Source organism: Molossus molossus, unplaced genomic scaffold (genome assembly GCF_014108415.1).
Source record: "Molossus molossus isolate mMolMol1 unplaced genomic scaffold, mMolMol1.p scaffold_m16_p_4, whole genome shotgun sequence".
NCBI lineage: Eukaryota > Metazoa > Chordata > Mammalia > Chiroptera > Molossidae > Molossus > Molossus molossus.
The window spans coordinates 123,954,340-123,970,768 of NW_023425377.1; the positions used below are offsets into that span (position 1 = coordinate 123,954,340).

The 16,429-nt window shown below is 49.5% G+C and overlaps 1 protein-coding gene across 2 annotated transcripts; it reads right to left on the reverse strand.

The window, feature by feature from the left end:
• Positions 1–1,602: 1,602 nt before the first annotated feature.
• SPRY1 (sprouty RTK signaling antagonist 1) lies at positions 1,603–5,658 on the reverse strand. 2 transcript variants are annotated; one of them, XM_036242117.1, is made up of 2 exons: positions 5,562–5,658; positions 1,603–3,822 (listed from the first exon to the last, which is right to left on the reverse strand). In XM_036242117.1, exon 2 carries the CDS (start codon positions 3,765–3,767, stop codon positions 2,808–2,810), a length of 960 nt encoding a protein of 319 aa, XP_036098010.1. In that variant the 5' UTR covers positions 3,768–3,822; positions 5,562–5,658; the 3' UTR covers positions 1,603–2,807. The 2 variants fall into 2 exon arrangements, with proteins under 2 accessions (XP_036098010.1, XP_036098011.1); XM_036242118.1 differs by lacking the exon at positions 5,562–5,658 and adding an exon at positions 5,281–5,465.
• Positions 5,659–16,429: the final 10,771 nt, after the last annotated feature.

Genomic DNA, 16,429 nt, shown 5'->3' on the forward strand with positions numbered 1-16,429 from the left:
TGCACTTAGCGGCCTCCGGTACGGGCAGTGACGGGAGACACTTCCGCTCCGAGGGCGCTGTCAGAGCCTTAGAACTTGGAAGTGACGGTCAGTCTTGGTGTCAGAAGCACTTGGGAGGACGAACCCTAATCGTTTTCCTTCTAGGTTTAAACCATCACAACATCAAAGTGTTTCCGCACTGCTTCCTGAGTCTGCACCCGTCTGCACCTCGAACCCATCGCTGCCTCCGAACGTGGGCCTGGCATGGCAGGGGACACCCACGGCGCCGGGCGGCAGGCCACCAGCTCGAGACTGCGACCTGAACGCGTCCCGAGGGCCAGAAGTGCACCCCCCAGCCGCCCTGAGGCTCATAAACGTTGCACATCTCTCTGTCGTAACCACAGCTTGAGTCTGGTTATTATAACTACAGGGCTCCCAGTGACACTAACGGTCTGAATAATGAGAGAGAAAAATTACACAGGATTTCACGCAGTCTGTGTTGACACACTTCATTCCTAAGGAGCCACATCTCAGTGAAATACTCAGTATTAAGGGACAGTGATAACATCGACCCCTGAATACCAGACGAAATGAGGTCACATTTTGAAATACTAGATTATGAAGTAGCCTCCAAAACAGGAATATTCATGTGTTTTCAGAAATCAGAGAAACCATTTGATTATCGAATGTTACAATGCCAACCACAGGTGTAGTGGCCCGATGGGTCAGCATTCAAAACAGCTCCCATCACCCATGCCTTGTCTGATGAAAACAAAACCAAGGCCTGTTCACAAGAACAATATTTCTAAAACCGGGAGCCAGATCATCTGAGAGACACCAATCAAAACAAAGCTGGACACAAGTTTTGAAAGCCTAAGTCCTGGGTTCAAATTATGCCAAACGCAGGAAACTGTTCAGGTTTGACACATCACTCGGGCACAGGGAGGTAGGGAAACCGAGTCTGAGACCCCCCAGAAATTCTACCACACCCAGAGATACTAGCCAAGTAGTGGTTTCAGCAGACTAAAAAAATTAAAATATTTACTTTTTCTATAATACAGTTTCAGGCCCTCAGATTCCTCATTCCACAGGACAGGATGAAAAATGTGACTAGGCCACGTTGAAGATCACCGCAGGAAATGAAAAGGTAGGGGCAGGGGTGTCTTTAAAGCATCTCTCTGGTAACGTGAACAATGCCCTCGTGCCCTCTGACCCCTAGAATGCTTTTCAAAGCGACAATGCCTGAGACTCCCGGCATACCTACAGAACGACATCTTTGCGTTTTGCTGATGAAAACTAATTTCTGATGAACCCAAGAGAGTTGGGAAATATTTTTTATAACTTCTCGATCACATGCCATTCCAAGACACGATGACATACACACAACCTCTTGCTTAGGAACCAGCCAAAGAGGGAGTCATTGTTTACACTAATTATAAAACATTTTCACTTCACAGCGCTCTGCTTAGGAATCTGTTGAAACAGAACTTGGATTACATATTTTGATTAATGCATTTCCCAGGAAACATCGAGTTCACAATTTGAGCTTGCCTGTGCCTGGATTCGGTATGTTGAGGGAAAGAAATTCAATGAGTGGGCATGAAGAGAGTCCAAGCAAATGACCCAAATCACCGTAACAGCACAGGCCAATAAATGAAGAGATCAAGAGGCAGTTTCATTAATTAATATATTTCTGCATTATAGTTAACATATGCACTTTCTTCGCGCCGCCTTATTTTCCGTTATGTATTGATATTTTGTTATATTCAGACATGAGTACATTTCAACAGTTTTTTTGCAATAAATATCATAAAATAATAGAGATTCGCATAATAAATATTCTTTACAATAAAAAAGTTTAACAGACTTTTTGTCTTAAAAATAGTCAGAATTCAACTTTGTGATTTATACATAAAATATACAAAAAGCACCACAATTTGTGGTTAAGGCAATGAAAACAGAAGAGATTAGACTTACTCAGCTGTTAACTAACCCGGGCAGAGGGACCGTTCAGGAGCCGAGATCACTCTAGGAAGCGGACTTCTGACACTTGCAGATCGATCGGCTATAAACACCGACTTTAGTGACCCAAGTGCCCTCAACGACAAGAGAGAGTTGGTGAAAGTGTGGGGTACGGAAGGAAGGCAGCTGGTCCTTCACGAAAACGAAAGCTAGACTGTGGGTCAGCAAGATACAACCAATATATCTCCAATGTGAAGATTTCCACTGTAGAGCGAACCTAACATTACATACAAAACAAAGGAAAAAGAAATACCTAGCATCTCGAGAATAAGACAATGCAGAACCGAGGGGAGGGAACCCTGAGGGGCAGGGGTTAAAGGAAAACCTTTCTAACAAAAACATATCCCCCATGCTACTTCAGGGTCCAGCGCTAGGAAGACAGCCCTACCTGGAGAAAGACGGAATACATAGCTTATTTCAGCAATTAAACGGTTGCTTCTTTAAACACCAACTTCCCTGCTCCCAGAGTAACCCCAGCAAAACCAGCTCTAAATCACTGTGACCTGTGCATGTGGACAACTTTGGAAAAGTCGCTCGCAGAACAAAAACGCTAAACAAAACCCCAGCCGGTGGCTGCCAACACCCTCCCGAGTGGGTGGCAGAGGCTCTTGTCCTGAGTGGGACCCAGTCATTCTCACTGACCGTCCACGGGAAGGTACCATGCACAAGCCACGCCTTGGGAACAGAGGGGGAGAAGGCAGGAAACGGGAAAGTCGTAAAGGAAATAAACCAGTATCCAATAGCATTTTTTCCAACAGCCACTGCTTGAAAGTTAGGTGTCCGGGAGGTCCGGCCCACCTCCCAAATCAGGAGGGTTTGCCCTGAGCCCGGGAGGGGCAGCTCTCCAGCTTACAGTAGACGGTGTTGGAGTTCTTACATCTGCACCCCGGGCGGTGGGTCCAGTCGTAACACCCCCTGCACAGCTTCAGGCATCCCTTGGCAGGAGGGTAACAGAGTAAGCAAGGTAGAAACAGAGACATGGCTCCCATGCACAGGTACCTAGAGCAGCAGTGTGACTGGGAGCAGGAGCACGGGCTATCGGAGTACGAGTCGCCCTCGTCGTCATTGGAGCAGTGGTAGAAGATGCCCTTGACCAAGCACATGCAGGTGCCGTACTCCACCATGCTCTCCGCCGAGCACAGACACTGCCGGTCGCAGGCCAGGCAGGAAGGCAGGGTCCTGGGGGCCGTGCACTCGCCACACTTACACTTCCCACACTGCTCACAGATGAACTTGTGCTGGGTCTGGTCCTCTTTCAAAGAGCCCTTCAAGTCATCCACAGTCAGCTGCTTGGGCTGGGTCCGGATCGCCCTCTCAGACCGATGTGCAGGGACAGGTCTGGCTGGCGGCGACCTTCCCAGCAGGCCCTGCTCCGAAGAGGCGCTGCTGCTGCTCCCAGAACTGGCTGCACTCCCGGTGCTGGTGGACCTGCTCAGCCCGGGGCCTCGGGCGTGAGGTGAGAGGCCTGCGTGTCCCGGGTGGCTCGCAGGCCTGTGCTCGTAGTTGTTATTCACATTGATCGGTATGATCTCATGAGTCCTCTCGTGCTTGTCCTGTCGCGGGGCTGCCCGGGGTGCAGGTCTTTTCACCACCGAGGGCCCCTCCGTGTACTCATTGCTGCCTCGGATGGCCTTGATCTGGTCTAGGGACAAGATAGCAGCAGGCGGACCCTCTCTGTCGCAGTCGAGCCTCTGCCGGCTGTCCAGGGCAGGCTGCTGGGTCACCACCAATGAACTGGCACTGCCATGCTGGTTTGGGGGATCCATGTGTAGTGATCTCGAATTCTGGCAGTCAGCGGAAACCTGGCGTGCATCTGAAACCCTAAGAGGAAATCGAACATGAAAAAAACAGGGAGACAAAATAAATGACAGGAAGTATTTTGGGGGGAGGGAGAAAAACCCTGTCAAGTCACAAATTGCCTGAAGCACCTGGTAATGATCACCTTGAGCAGCGGATTACAATGATGCCGGGGTCCTGGCCAGAGTCCAATCCAAGAGAGGCCGAGGACCACATCATAGAATAAGAATGTGAACAGGAGACCCCATGCCATACAAATTTGGTTATTCGACTTCTAAAAAGCGGAATCAAGAAGAAATAATGCCTTTCTGTTGGTGAAACTAACAATCAAAATATCCCCTTGTAGGGAATATTGAGCATACCCACTGGAACAGAAAGCTCAGTATCAGTTCCTCGTGTTCTCCAGAAAGAAAAATATCCTTTCCAAATACAAAATAAATTTCCAAATACAAATGGCTTTGGTGGCAGTTGCTTTTTTTGTCATTTGTTTGCTGTTACAAACATCAGATTAATGATGAAGAAATTAGGCAAGGTATACTTCATCCATTATAAGAGAGATTCCAAACTAAAATGGAACCTCAAAATAATAAGTCATTTTCTGTAGCAAATAGGATTTTCAAACTAGCTCATTATTGATGTACAAGATGCAAAATGAACATAGACGAATATAGCAGTTCTTAGTGTTTATAGCCATGAAGCGCGCGCGCACACACACACACACACACACACACAACTCAGTGTAGAGTTCTTTTCATGCCAGAGTATTCACAATTAAAATCATGAGAGGAGTTTTTAAAGTTTAAATAAGGCTCACTCACATAATGTGATAACTTTTCAGGCACAAATAAGTGTTAGGCCTTTAGAGCAGTACAGGCAAATGCTGGCCATTTTACTTATCTGCATTTCCTCTAACTTAAAATCGGTATTTACATGACAGAGCCTGATTTTCAAAAGCACTGCCAACTCTGAATTAATGTGCTTCTCGTAATAAAATAAGTCTGGCAATACCATGGTAAAAATGAGTTGTGTTTCCTTACCAAAAGTAAATTGTTTCTCACTTATAATGCATTCTTCATAAAACAAACCACCAAACGTAACAACGTTTCCATTTTCCGTCAGTGCTCAACTGGAATATTTTTCACACAAATTCCTTCCAAAGTCTACAGATTCAACCCAATTTAAGAACGAAAAGAAAAACGCCCCCTCTCCACTGCCACTTTGAACCGAAAATACCAAACAACCACCAGCAGCTTAAGGGCTAAAGCAGAAGGAAGTCCATTTCATCTAACAACTAGAGTGAATGTCGCCAGGCTGTCTTATACATTCAATTCTGGGGGTTCCCTCCCGCATTCTCCCAAGGTTCTGCCTGCTTCTCCCTCCTCTGTGCACGGAGACCGACACGCACACAGACACGCACACAGCCTGCGGGTTCAGCCCCGGGCCCTCAAGGGCGGAGGCCAGCCCCTGGCCACTGCGCATCACCTCAAGCAGACCACCGGTGCGCCCCGGCTTCCGGAGCAGTGTCCAAAGGCGGAGGCAGGGTGCACTAGGAAGGAAACCCGGTGGAGAAGGGGCTCAAGGGCGTAGGAACAGCCCCAGCGCGGCTGCAAACGGCTCTCCCTGACAGTGGTCACAGTGCCTGCTGGCTGGGGGTAAGCAGCAGATGCAAGGAAAGTGGGCCACCTCTGATCCGAAGCAAAGCCCTTGGGCAGCAGGTAGAGCCCCCATCCTCCCCACCCCACCCCACCTTCCCCCAGGCTCACACGCTCTGGACGAACGGCTCGCCCCGAGAAAACACGATCCCAGTCGGTCCCTGTGGGACCAGCCTTCACACCCTAAGGACGGCGGCGGACCTCCGGAGCCCAGGCGGCACCCAGCACGCGCTGCCCCGACGGCACCGGCGGCAGCGGCCTCCAGGGCCGGGCCGCCCGCAGCGCCGCCACCCCGCGCGGCCGGCGGAGGAGCGCGCGCTGCGCTCCCAGCCCGGAGCGCGGAATAAATAGGGGCCGGAGAGGAAGGAACAGGAAAAAGTTATGAATGAAAACAAGCTCGCGCCCCCGCTCCAGCGGGCGGGGGCGGGGGCGGAGGTGTCCATGACTCGGAGGGCGGGCTGCCCTTTAAAGGGGCCGTGCCCTCCGCGCCGCTCCGCGTCCGGCAACCGGCCGAACGCAGGGCTGGGGGCGCCGGCTGCTTCTGTGTGCGGGGTGACGCGAATTCCGGGGTCGCCTCCCCGCCCGCGCGCGCGCACACAGGCCCGCGCGCGCGCTCACGAGTGCGCACACCCGCGAGCGCGCGCACGGCCCTGCCCGGTGACCCGCCGGTGCCTCGTCGCAGGGGGACCCCGCCACGGAAAGCCTGGTGCCGGCGCAAGTCAAGAAGCTCCCGGCCCTCCGGGGAGTAACCCCACAAGCCTCCTCGAATCCACCTTCCGCGAGGAGGTTCCCCCAAAGGGACGCCTGGGCCGAGGCGCCGCCGCTCCAGGAGACGGGACGGAGCCCCTGCGTCGCCGTCCCCCGCCCACCCGGCCGCCAGCCCGCGCCCGCACCTGCCGCCCGCTCCCCATACTCACCTAGGCCGCGGCGGTGGCGTGGGGCCCAGGCGCCGGAGCGGGCGGCGGGCAGGCGCCGCCTCAAGCGCGGCGGGGCGGCCGAGGGGGCATGGCCCGCGCCGCCGCCGGGCAGGAGCGCTCCCCGCGGCCCCCTTCCGGCCGCGGAGCTCACGGCTCGGACGCAAAGCGCTCACCGCTCGCCTGGGCCGCGCGGCTCAGCGGCATCCACCCCGGGCCCTTCTCCGGCGGCCCGTCCACGGGCCAGAGCTCGGTCCCTGCAGAGGCTCGAGTCCCAACTGCTGGGCGCGGCCGCGAGGACGGTGCGCGCCGACCGGAGGCTCCTCGGTGCCGATCGCTCCTCGCGCGGAAGGCAGCAGTGGCGACGGGCGAAGATCCACGTCCCGGACGTTCGCGTCCCACGGCCCCGGACGGGTTGTGAACCGGCGTCTGCGGCGGGGCCCGGGAGTGCACGCCCGCGAGGCCGAGGCCGCCGCTCCCCGGGGTGGGGGTGGGCCTTTTAACGCGCTCTTTTAGGGGGGCGGTGAAGGGAGCGAGGTTGGGGGGCTCTCTCGGGGGAAGAGGCGGGGCGTCGGCCGGCCCCGCGCAGGTCCAGGCACTGTCCGGATCCGCACTCTGCGCAAGTGGGGCGCCGCGTCCCGGGCGCTCGGGTCCCGGCAGGTCAGCTTCCCGGCCAGCGCTCACTCCCAGTCCCCCGAAGCTCCTCTTCCTCGGCCGAGGTGCCTGCTACAGAGGATCGGAGATAAAAACACATTAATTTCCCCCTTTCCAGGCGCTTGGACGCGGGGCGGGCTGCCTGCTGCCATGTGCTGGCTGTTGCTGCTCCCTGTGATTGACAGGCCGGCGCACAGTCGGGGTGTCAGCCGCGAACCAAAGTAACATGCAGTCTTGCACGTTTTTGCCCAAGTGCTTTTGCCCCCGTGGAATGCCCAGGAGTTCAAACGGCGTTCAGGCGACGCCTCTGCGCGTTGGGAATCAATACCCCGAGACGGGAAATTCAGGTTTTAAACAATTGCTTCCCCGACAATGCCTACACAAACGCATTCGGTCCGCACGCCGAGTGCCAGCCCCCCTTCCGCACAACCACCCTGTTTGTCGCACACCCGACCCTTTCAGACTTCACACTCGCTGCCGCTCCGATAAGGGGGATGGGGTGGGGGTGGAGGATCAAAAGGACCCTGCCGTTTGTATTTTAGTTTTTATTTTATTTTCCAGCGCTAGCACTTACTTTCAGAGTACTGGTTTTAGCAGTGGGGAGTCTACTGGTAATTCGAATTGCAGCCAGATAGAAAGAGAGTTTAAAGAAACATTCAGTTCCTTGCAAAAGCCAGCATTTCTCACCTAATCTTTCCTAAAACGTCTACGGAAGGAAAGGAAGGAAACGGCTCTTACCTAACGCAAAGCTTGGACATGGCTTTTCAGGCACATTTACAGCGGCTGTAGCTGCTCCTGATCCGGGGCGGGGAGCTCTGTCTGCGGCTATCACTCTGCAGACCACTGCGTGCCTTACAGAGCGATCCCTCTCCAGCTCCGCACAATTTCAGCTCCTCGCCTCCACCTCCACCTCCACTCCGGGACACGCCTCCCGTGATATCATGTGTCAATCACACGGGCTGCCTGAAAACCTGGAACAGGATTTCCCCAACAGTCGTTTCCTCTTTCGTTGCATGTGCACCAGCTTGGAAAAATGTTGCACTGTGCACGCGCGGAATAAACACCCCGTAAGAGGATGCCGCCGATACTCCTGCAAATGCAATTTGTCATAAAAGAACACCTCTAAACTTAGTCACCAATCTTCAGTTATCGATCTCAGTAAAAAATAGGGACTCTGCCTTTCAATTTGAATTAGAAAATAATTTTGAAGAATAAAGGAAGATTAAAACTTGTGTGAGGCCATGGCTTCTGATCAGCTAGAGAGAAAAATGTATTTGGTATAAAAAAGATGATAACATTACAGTTCCTATTTAAAGCAAAATTCAGAATATGTAAAATCTGAAAGTTTGAAATGTGTATGACAACGTCATAGAGGTGAAATTTCCTGCTGTGGATTCCATGTTTGTTTCATCTGGATTTGTGAAATAATTTCCCCCAAATCAATCTAATTTTAAAATTCCGAATTTCTTCAGTTTTGTAATATGTTTGTATACTTTTGCAAAACAAACAAACAAAAACCAACGCATTTATTTTTTAAATCAGCTAGATGGCAACCAATTAAAATAGAAATAATTTACCAAGAAGTTTTATAATTCCTACTGGTATATGATGTGTCATTGGAAAAAAAAAAGAAGATCATTTTAATTAATCAGAAACTTCTTTTTGTTTCCTTTGAAATGATTGGATTTTAGGTATTTATTAAGAATCACCTGCTTAATGCTGCAATGAGGGTAACTACATGTGAAATTTAAGGTTCTACAGAGACTTTTAAAAGACACCTAAAAACAAAAAACACATGGTAAGTGGAAAGAATATATTTTCCAGGTACTACATATAAGAAGTAGCCTAATGTCTTTGGGAAAACAAGGCAAACAAAATAAAACTCCAGAATTAAATCCTATATAAATTTGAAATTTTCAGTTCAAAGTAATTTTTTAAATCTCCTTCTTTACAATAACAGGTGATTCTGTTGAAATTGTTTTGTTTTGTTTTTCCTATGCTAGACTTCCAAATATTTGAGCACTAAAGGTGTGTTTGGAATTACCTCTAAGGAACCTAGGGCACTGCTAAGACCATCAACAAAAAGAAAGCATCACTAGAAAATAACATAGACCAAGAATTAAGCTAAGAAGCTACATATTCAATGTTCACTCTTAATATTATAAATTTGTAGTGAAATAGGCTGTTTCAAAAGATAAAATCAACTGTATTGTACATATTTTCTATTTTTTTCATAGATATTATATTCTGGGACGTAATGGACTTTAATGATGGATAGGCTTCTTGACTATTATAAATTGATGTGTAATAGTCAAATCAGAAATAGAATATCGCATCAGGGTATCTTATTTGGTTCTTCAAAATGGTCTTAGCTGTCATCTCCAGCCTGGGACCGAGGTCAGCTCACCAATATGATAAAACCAGGAGGGGGAGCACTGACACTCTACTTCCATACACCCTACGAAATCTGTTTGCGAGGTCCCCATCACAAGCAGACTTCAAACTATTTCAACCACAGATGGATTAAATTACAATTTCCATGAGACTTGGTATTTTTAAATTATAATAATATATAAAATCCGTGGCATTTTATCTATAATACCATATCTACAACATGGGTCATATTCTATTTAGAAATCAAATATTATGCTGCACGAAGTTGACCAGTGACCCTTACACCATTTAGCACTAAAGTACATCAGTGTGTTTTTCTTTAAATACTAGATTATAAATAAATATAGGTACAGGTTTGCCCCCCTGGATCTAGAAGATATTTATAAAACCTGCCTTTCCTTTTGACTGCCTGCAACTATAAGACTTTGTAGAAATTCTAAATTTTTAGCTTAAAATAGACATTGTTCTTTATTTAGTAAGTTTCATTACAGGGCACCTGGGCTACAAGTGGATAGCTGGTGTATGAAATTCTCCTGGAAAGGAAAAACAATGTAAATAAATAGCCTTGGGAAAATCTTACAATAATTTTTGGCTTACTGTATTAAGATATATAAATCTAGCCCTGGCCGGTTTGGCTCAGCAGTTGGAGCGTCGGCCTGCGGTACAGAGAGACCCGGGTTCGGTTCCCGCTAAGGGCACATACCTCGGTTGCAGTTTGTCTCCGGCCCTGGTTGGTCGTGCAGGTGGCAGCCACTCGATGTGTCCCTTCACATCGATGTTTCTCTCTCTCTCTCTCTTCCTCTCTCTCCCTCCCTCTCTATCTGAACAAAAAATGGGAAAATGTCCTCGGTTGAGAACTAAAAAAAAAAAAAGATATATAAATCTAAAAGAATAAAGAGTGAGCCCTGACTTACTCTTCATTTTCATGTGAAAACAAGATCAGCCATCTCTTCTGCTGATTTGATTTTTGAAAAAAGAATAAAGTAAAATGGAAAAAAAAAAATCCAGTAACTCCACCCAACTGCTAGTGATTAAATAAAAGGGGGGGTGGCGTACAGAGAGGCTTAACTTATTCATTTATCTACTTTATTTGCTCTACTAGCAGATCCATAATGTGTTCCAAACTCTTGAAAAATACTACCTTATTAACTTTTGTGTCTGTGGATCACGATAATAAATCCAATCTTTTATCTTATTGAGAAGCAAACAAAACAAAACAAAAATCACAGAAGTTGGTGTGTTAGCCTATAAGGATCTAATAAATCAATGAAGAACCAGGAACAGAACTAAGTCTCTCCTTTTAGGGCAATCGTCAGTATATTACTATACTTCCCAAGAAAAGCTGGCCAGCATAGGCCATTTTATTTTCAGTTTCCTTTTGTAAACAATCCTTGTAGTTGACAGAAATAGACCAACATATTCTGTAAATTTTCCGTAAACATTGTCTCCATTTTCATAAGCATAATTCTCATCCTGCCCTACTTGAAATACAAATGTTCTGTATTAGTTTCCAAAGCTGGGAGTGGGCAAGCCCAGCAACGCACTGAGTAAATTACCCTGAGTGATTTGTAGAGGCTCCGTCAGCTCCACAACCCCACACCTCACCATTTGTGCCCTTTGTCACAAGTGACTATTTTCTACAAGTTGTAGGAAGAAAAGGACATGCAGATGGAAGGGCTCTGAACTGATGCCTAAGTGTCATATTCCTTTACAGGGAAGCAAAGTGACAAGTGAGGCAAAGTGCATCATTACTCTCTAGCAAGGATCTCACTAATTAAATGCACATGGTAAGAGTGTGTATGAACACATCGTTGCCCTGGTACAAAACAGTCTTCATTTCTTCTCCAGCCAACTAAAGAATAAACACTGTCTTCGCGCTTCTTCCATGAGAGTAAATGTTCCCTCGGAGCCCTCCCCGGGACTTCCCATTTCTCCTGCCGATCTGGTTTCTGAAACAGGGAATGGAGTGGCCCTCACAGTGACACCTGGTAGCATCTTTGGTTCTGGTCAGCCCAAGTTCCTAATCCCTCCTTCCCATCCCTCTCCTGCTGTCTACATCTTCAGAGACACGCAAGTGAAACCCTAGTTAATTTAAACCTGAAACTTCCCCCAAAGACACACACTAAGAAAACAAAGCCATGTTTTCATGAAAACAAGAACAACTTAAAAGTCTTGCCTGCTTTAATATTCAATTTCTACTGAGATAACCTATGCCGGCGGCTAGAGCTATCCTTTCTATGGGAAAATGAAAGTAGAATATTTATTTGGTGGAGTGACTCTAGGCGTACCGTCTATAAGAATGCCTAACATTGCAAAAAGAAAATGCAGAAGCTTACAAGAGGTTTTTGTAAGAGAGAGAATTGGTCGCGTTTTCTTCGATTTGCAATTCTCTTGGCGCATTCTAAATAATTCCATTTATAAAAACAGTTCACGTGGTCTGTCATAATCGGTAGGATACATGTGTTAAACTCTGAGTTTTGACTACATCCTTCTTCAACATCATGCTTGTTAACTTTAGTGAATAAACCACATTTTCTCATCATGTCCCCATGTCCCCATTGCAAGTATGCAAATGACATGGTACTGGATGTGAAGTTCACGTCCCAGCGTTGTCACTTTCTGGCTTGGTGACCCTTACTTACCACTCCAAGCCTGCTTTCTCATCAGTAACCTGAAGTGGTGATAATCCTTTGCCCCGAATCACAGTGGACTTGCTCAGCACACCCGCAGTGATTTGAAGCTTCACGGCTCCGAGTAAATTCTTGTTATCATTGCCTCAAACACACCGCGTGATGAAGACACGTTTCAGGTCCCCATTTCCAGGTGCCTCATCCCCAGATAATAAATTCACTTGCCTTTTGTTTCGAGTGAATTCAGTTTTACTTTTGTTTTTCTCAGGCTGAATTCTTAGGTTTAAATACATAAATGAATGGTGAGAGAGAGAGAGAGAGCGAGCGAGCAGCTATCTGCCAACAATTTCAGATTGTGGAGCTTAATGAGCCCTGATCACTTTAATACTTACCTGGAATTTTTTTTTATTATTGATTTTTTTAGAAAGAGAGAGCAAGGGAGAGGGAGAGAGAGATAGATACATCGATGAGAAAGGACATCGACTGGCCACCTCCTGCACGCCCCCCACTGGGGATCGGCCCACAACCTGGGCATGTGCCCTGACCGGGAATTGCACCGGACCCCTCTTGGTACATGGGTGGACGCTCAACCACTGAGCCACACGGCCGGGGGGGGCTTTATCTGGAATTTTTATCTTTTATATTTTACTTCTAGTTAAGATAAAGGTCACTGCAAGTATCAACAATCACATCTATAAAATGCGTACGCTCTGTGATCATAAAGAGTAAATAAAGCAAATACGTGTTTTTTAAAAGTAACTGGATAACAATTTGCTAGTTGAAAATAGGTAGAAAAGTTTTTTTAAAAAGATGATCCTTCCACGTTTTCCGCCAGCACGTGACCGCGGCCCCGCTCTGACGATCTCTGGGAAGCCCCCCGGGATCGTAAATACGGCAGGTGCGCTGTCTGCCCATCGCCGAAGCACGTGGCGAACCCCAATGGTTTGTACTAGTTGCTAAAACGGCGGCAGAGAGCAGTTCCCACAGCTCAGCGTTTCCACGAAACACGACGCCGGCGAAGCGCCGCCTATTGCTGGGAATCAGTTCCTTCGAACTTCCGTCGAAACCTGGAGAGTGGGCTTGGGCCTCGGAGTCGGCGTCCGCGGGACCGGGCGGGCGCAGGTGTCCCCGGCGGGGCCGGCGCAGGTGCCCGCGTGCGGCGGGGGCGGGGCTGGCGACGCCGCGGCAGGTGCGGGGCGTGCGTGCATTTTCCACTCGGGTATTTTCACTTTGCAGTGGGTTTATCAAGACCTGACCCCCCAGGCGCTGGAGCGGCTGCGCCTTTGCTAAGTTACTCCTTTGGGTAGGTCAGCGCCTTCGGACGCACGGGCCCTGCGTGCCGGTTGCAAGTCAGCATCCTCCTTCCTTCCTCCCGAGACGGGGCCTGCAGGCAGCTCCGCGTTTTTGTCGCTTCGCTGCCTCCGAAAGCATCCGAGATGCCACCGGTGGTCACGAGGAGGCCACTCTGCCCCCTGTTCCAGGACCACTGGGCAGGAGGTGGGTAGTCCTGTTCCCTGGGACTGGAGAGCGGCCGGGGCTCCGAGGGAGCAGGACAGCCGGTGTTCACTGGTGGGGGCGCCCCGCCCTGCTCGCTGGCCACGGGACAGACACATGATCGTGGGAATGGCAGGTGGCTCCCGTCCACCAGCACGCCCGGGGCTCGGCTCCTCTGCTGTGTCCTCTGTCACCTGCCCACCGCAAGGAACTCCACGCCCAGCACACCTGTGCGGCACAGTCCCCGGGGCCATAGGGCCCCCCGCATGCCAGTGCCTGACCTACTATATTTAAGACCCCACTTTAGCTTTAATCGATACTATTTCTGTGTTACCCAATACAGAAAGAAAGCAGAGGTTTCAGTGGAGAGACACCTGGAAGTTAAAAAAAGAGAAAGGAGTTCTGTCCCGTATTAACACCCCCCCCCTCCCCACACACACACACACAGACACACACACGTTAAGTGTAAGCCCTGGCTGGTTCGGCTCAGCCGTTAGAGCATCAGCCTCGGACTAAAGTGTCGGAGGTTCGATTCCCAGCCAAGGGCACGCACCTGGGTTATAGGTTCCATGCCCCGTCCTGGTTGGGGTGTGTGTGGGATGTAACCAACCAGTGTGTCTCTCTCACATCACTGTTTCTCTCTCTCCCCCTCCCTCCCTCCTCTCTCTCTAACAATCAATAGAAAAATCTCCCCGGGTGAGGGTTTACGAAAGCAGACAGGAGCGCACCGGCGGCCAGACTGGTAAACAGGTCCCGGGGGTGGCAGGAAGCCTAGATGGGAAGTGAGTGAGCTGTCCCTGCGTGCGGGGTGCAGTTCCTGGGTGATGTCTTCGGGCAGGTAACTAGTCAGCCTGCCCTGTCTCCATTAACCAGGAGACGGGGATACATACACATACGTGATCATTAGAACATGGTCATTAGGCTTTAAGTATTTTTTTCTGTGTGGCACTAACATGCACAAGAAATCTGCTTTTTTTTCTGACTGTGAGGTACCCCACCTGAGGCCTTTCTCTTGGGTCCCCTTAGGGGTGTCTCTAGGAAGATGCTGGCACCTTTCCTCGGCCATCACCCGCAGCCTGCGTTCAAAGTCATCGGGACCAGAGCCGTCACGCCGGCCGAAACGTGTCACAGTGTCCGACTCCTCAGGCAGGAAGCGCTTTCTGCCTCTGCGGGGTTTGTGTTGAATCATAAAAACTGCACCCAGTAAGATGTCCATTAAAAATGAGGAAAAGCCCTGGCCGGTTTGGCTCAGCAGTTAGAGCGTCGGCCTGCGGTCCAGAGAGACCCGGGTTCGGTTCCCGCTAAGGGCATGTACCTCGGTTGCAGATGTGTCCCTTTCACGTTGATGTTTCTCTCTCTCTTCCTCTCCCTCCCTCCCTCCCTCCCACTCTATCTAAACAAAGAATGGAAAAATACCCTCTGGTGAGGATTAAAAAAAAATGAGGAAAAAGCAAATGTCAGGAGCTGTATTTGAAATGAGCGTGTGGTTTTACTTCTTACCGTGTATCTTAGTCAAGCTTCACCTTTAATTTTCTACAGAAACCTCCGGACATGGGCGGGCTGACCTTCTGCCGCCTGGTTCTCTTTCCCTCTGGGGACAGTGGGTCTCTGTTCGGCCACGTGCTCTGGGGCCTCGGGTTTGTGGGTGAAGGGGAAGAAGAGGGGAAAGGAGATTGGGGAAGACAGAGAGGGGTGTCTTAACTGGTTAAAAGTCCAAACAGTAAGTTATATTTAAAAATAAATGTAGGCTTACGCCTTGTACACGACATGTTAGCAACTCAAGTTCCAACACTGCACCCACAGTAGTGTACGGTCCTGTGAGCATCTACCAGCCGTTCAGAACCGCCTTCTCTTCCACTGAACAAGAATCACCCCGACCACGTCTGAATCACTGCCGCCCCAAAGTGGGCTCTGAGTTAATGAGATTAATGGGATTTTTTTGCACTGTCCAGGGAATTTGATCCTGGGGTACGGGCTTTATTAATGAGTGGCCCTGCCCTCAGTGACAGTGGGCCATTTGACGGGGGTATTTTCATAAGGCCCTGTGCAAACATCGCTAATTGGCTCCCATTTGGCGCACTGTGACAGTCGGGACTCGAGCATACATCACGGTCCGAGCCCGGGTTCCTCGGAGGAGGCCGGGTGGAGGCTGTTCCTCATGTGACCGTGTCACAGAGAGGTTACGCCGTTAACGTCAGCTTGAAGGGTATTCCAGGCTTACCTCGAAGACATTTCGGGGTTTGTTCCAGGCCACTGCAACGAAGGCACAATTACAATAAAGCAGGTCTCGTGAGATGTTTGGTTTCTCAGAGTCTATAAAAGTTATGTTTACACTACACTGCAGTCCAGTACGTGTGCAGTAGCATCATGTCTAAGATATCAGTGTGCATACCTTAATCTAAAAAGACTCTGTTGCTAAAGAATGCTGCCCAGCACCTGAGCCTTCGGTGGACGGTGAGCTTTCTGCCGGTGCAGGGTCTCGCCTCAATGCTGACGGCGGCGGCCTGGTCAGGGTGCCGGCTGCTGAGGGCTGGTGTGCACGTGGCAATTTCTTAGAGTAAGAAGACAGTGAAGTGTGCACATTGATGTTCTCTTCCTTTCACGAGTGATTTCTCTTTCTATTTGATATGGTTTGATAGCAGAAGAACTTCTTGTGAAGTTGGAATCAGTCTTCACAAACCCTGCCACCGCTTTATCAACTAAGGTGACGATGTCACATTACGCATCTTCGTTGTCATTCCAACAATCTTCACCGGGAGCACATTCCGTCTCACAAAGCCGCTCTCTCTCCTTGCTCATCTGTGAGAAGCAGCTCCTCATCCGTTCCAGTCTGACCCATTCAGTCCCATCTCAGGCTCCACTTACCTGTCAGGTTCCACTTCTAATTCCCGAT

What these genes read in the sequence shown, in the direction of transcription:
- SPRY1 (XM_036242117.1), bottom strand. Translation starts at nt 3,767, where the DNA reads ATGGATCCCCCAAACCAGCATGGCAGTGCCAGTTCATTGGTGGTGACC.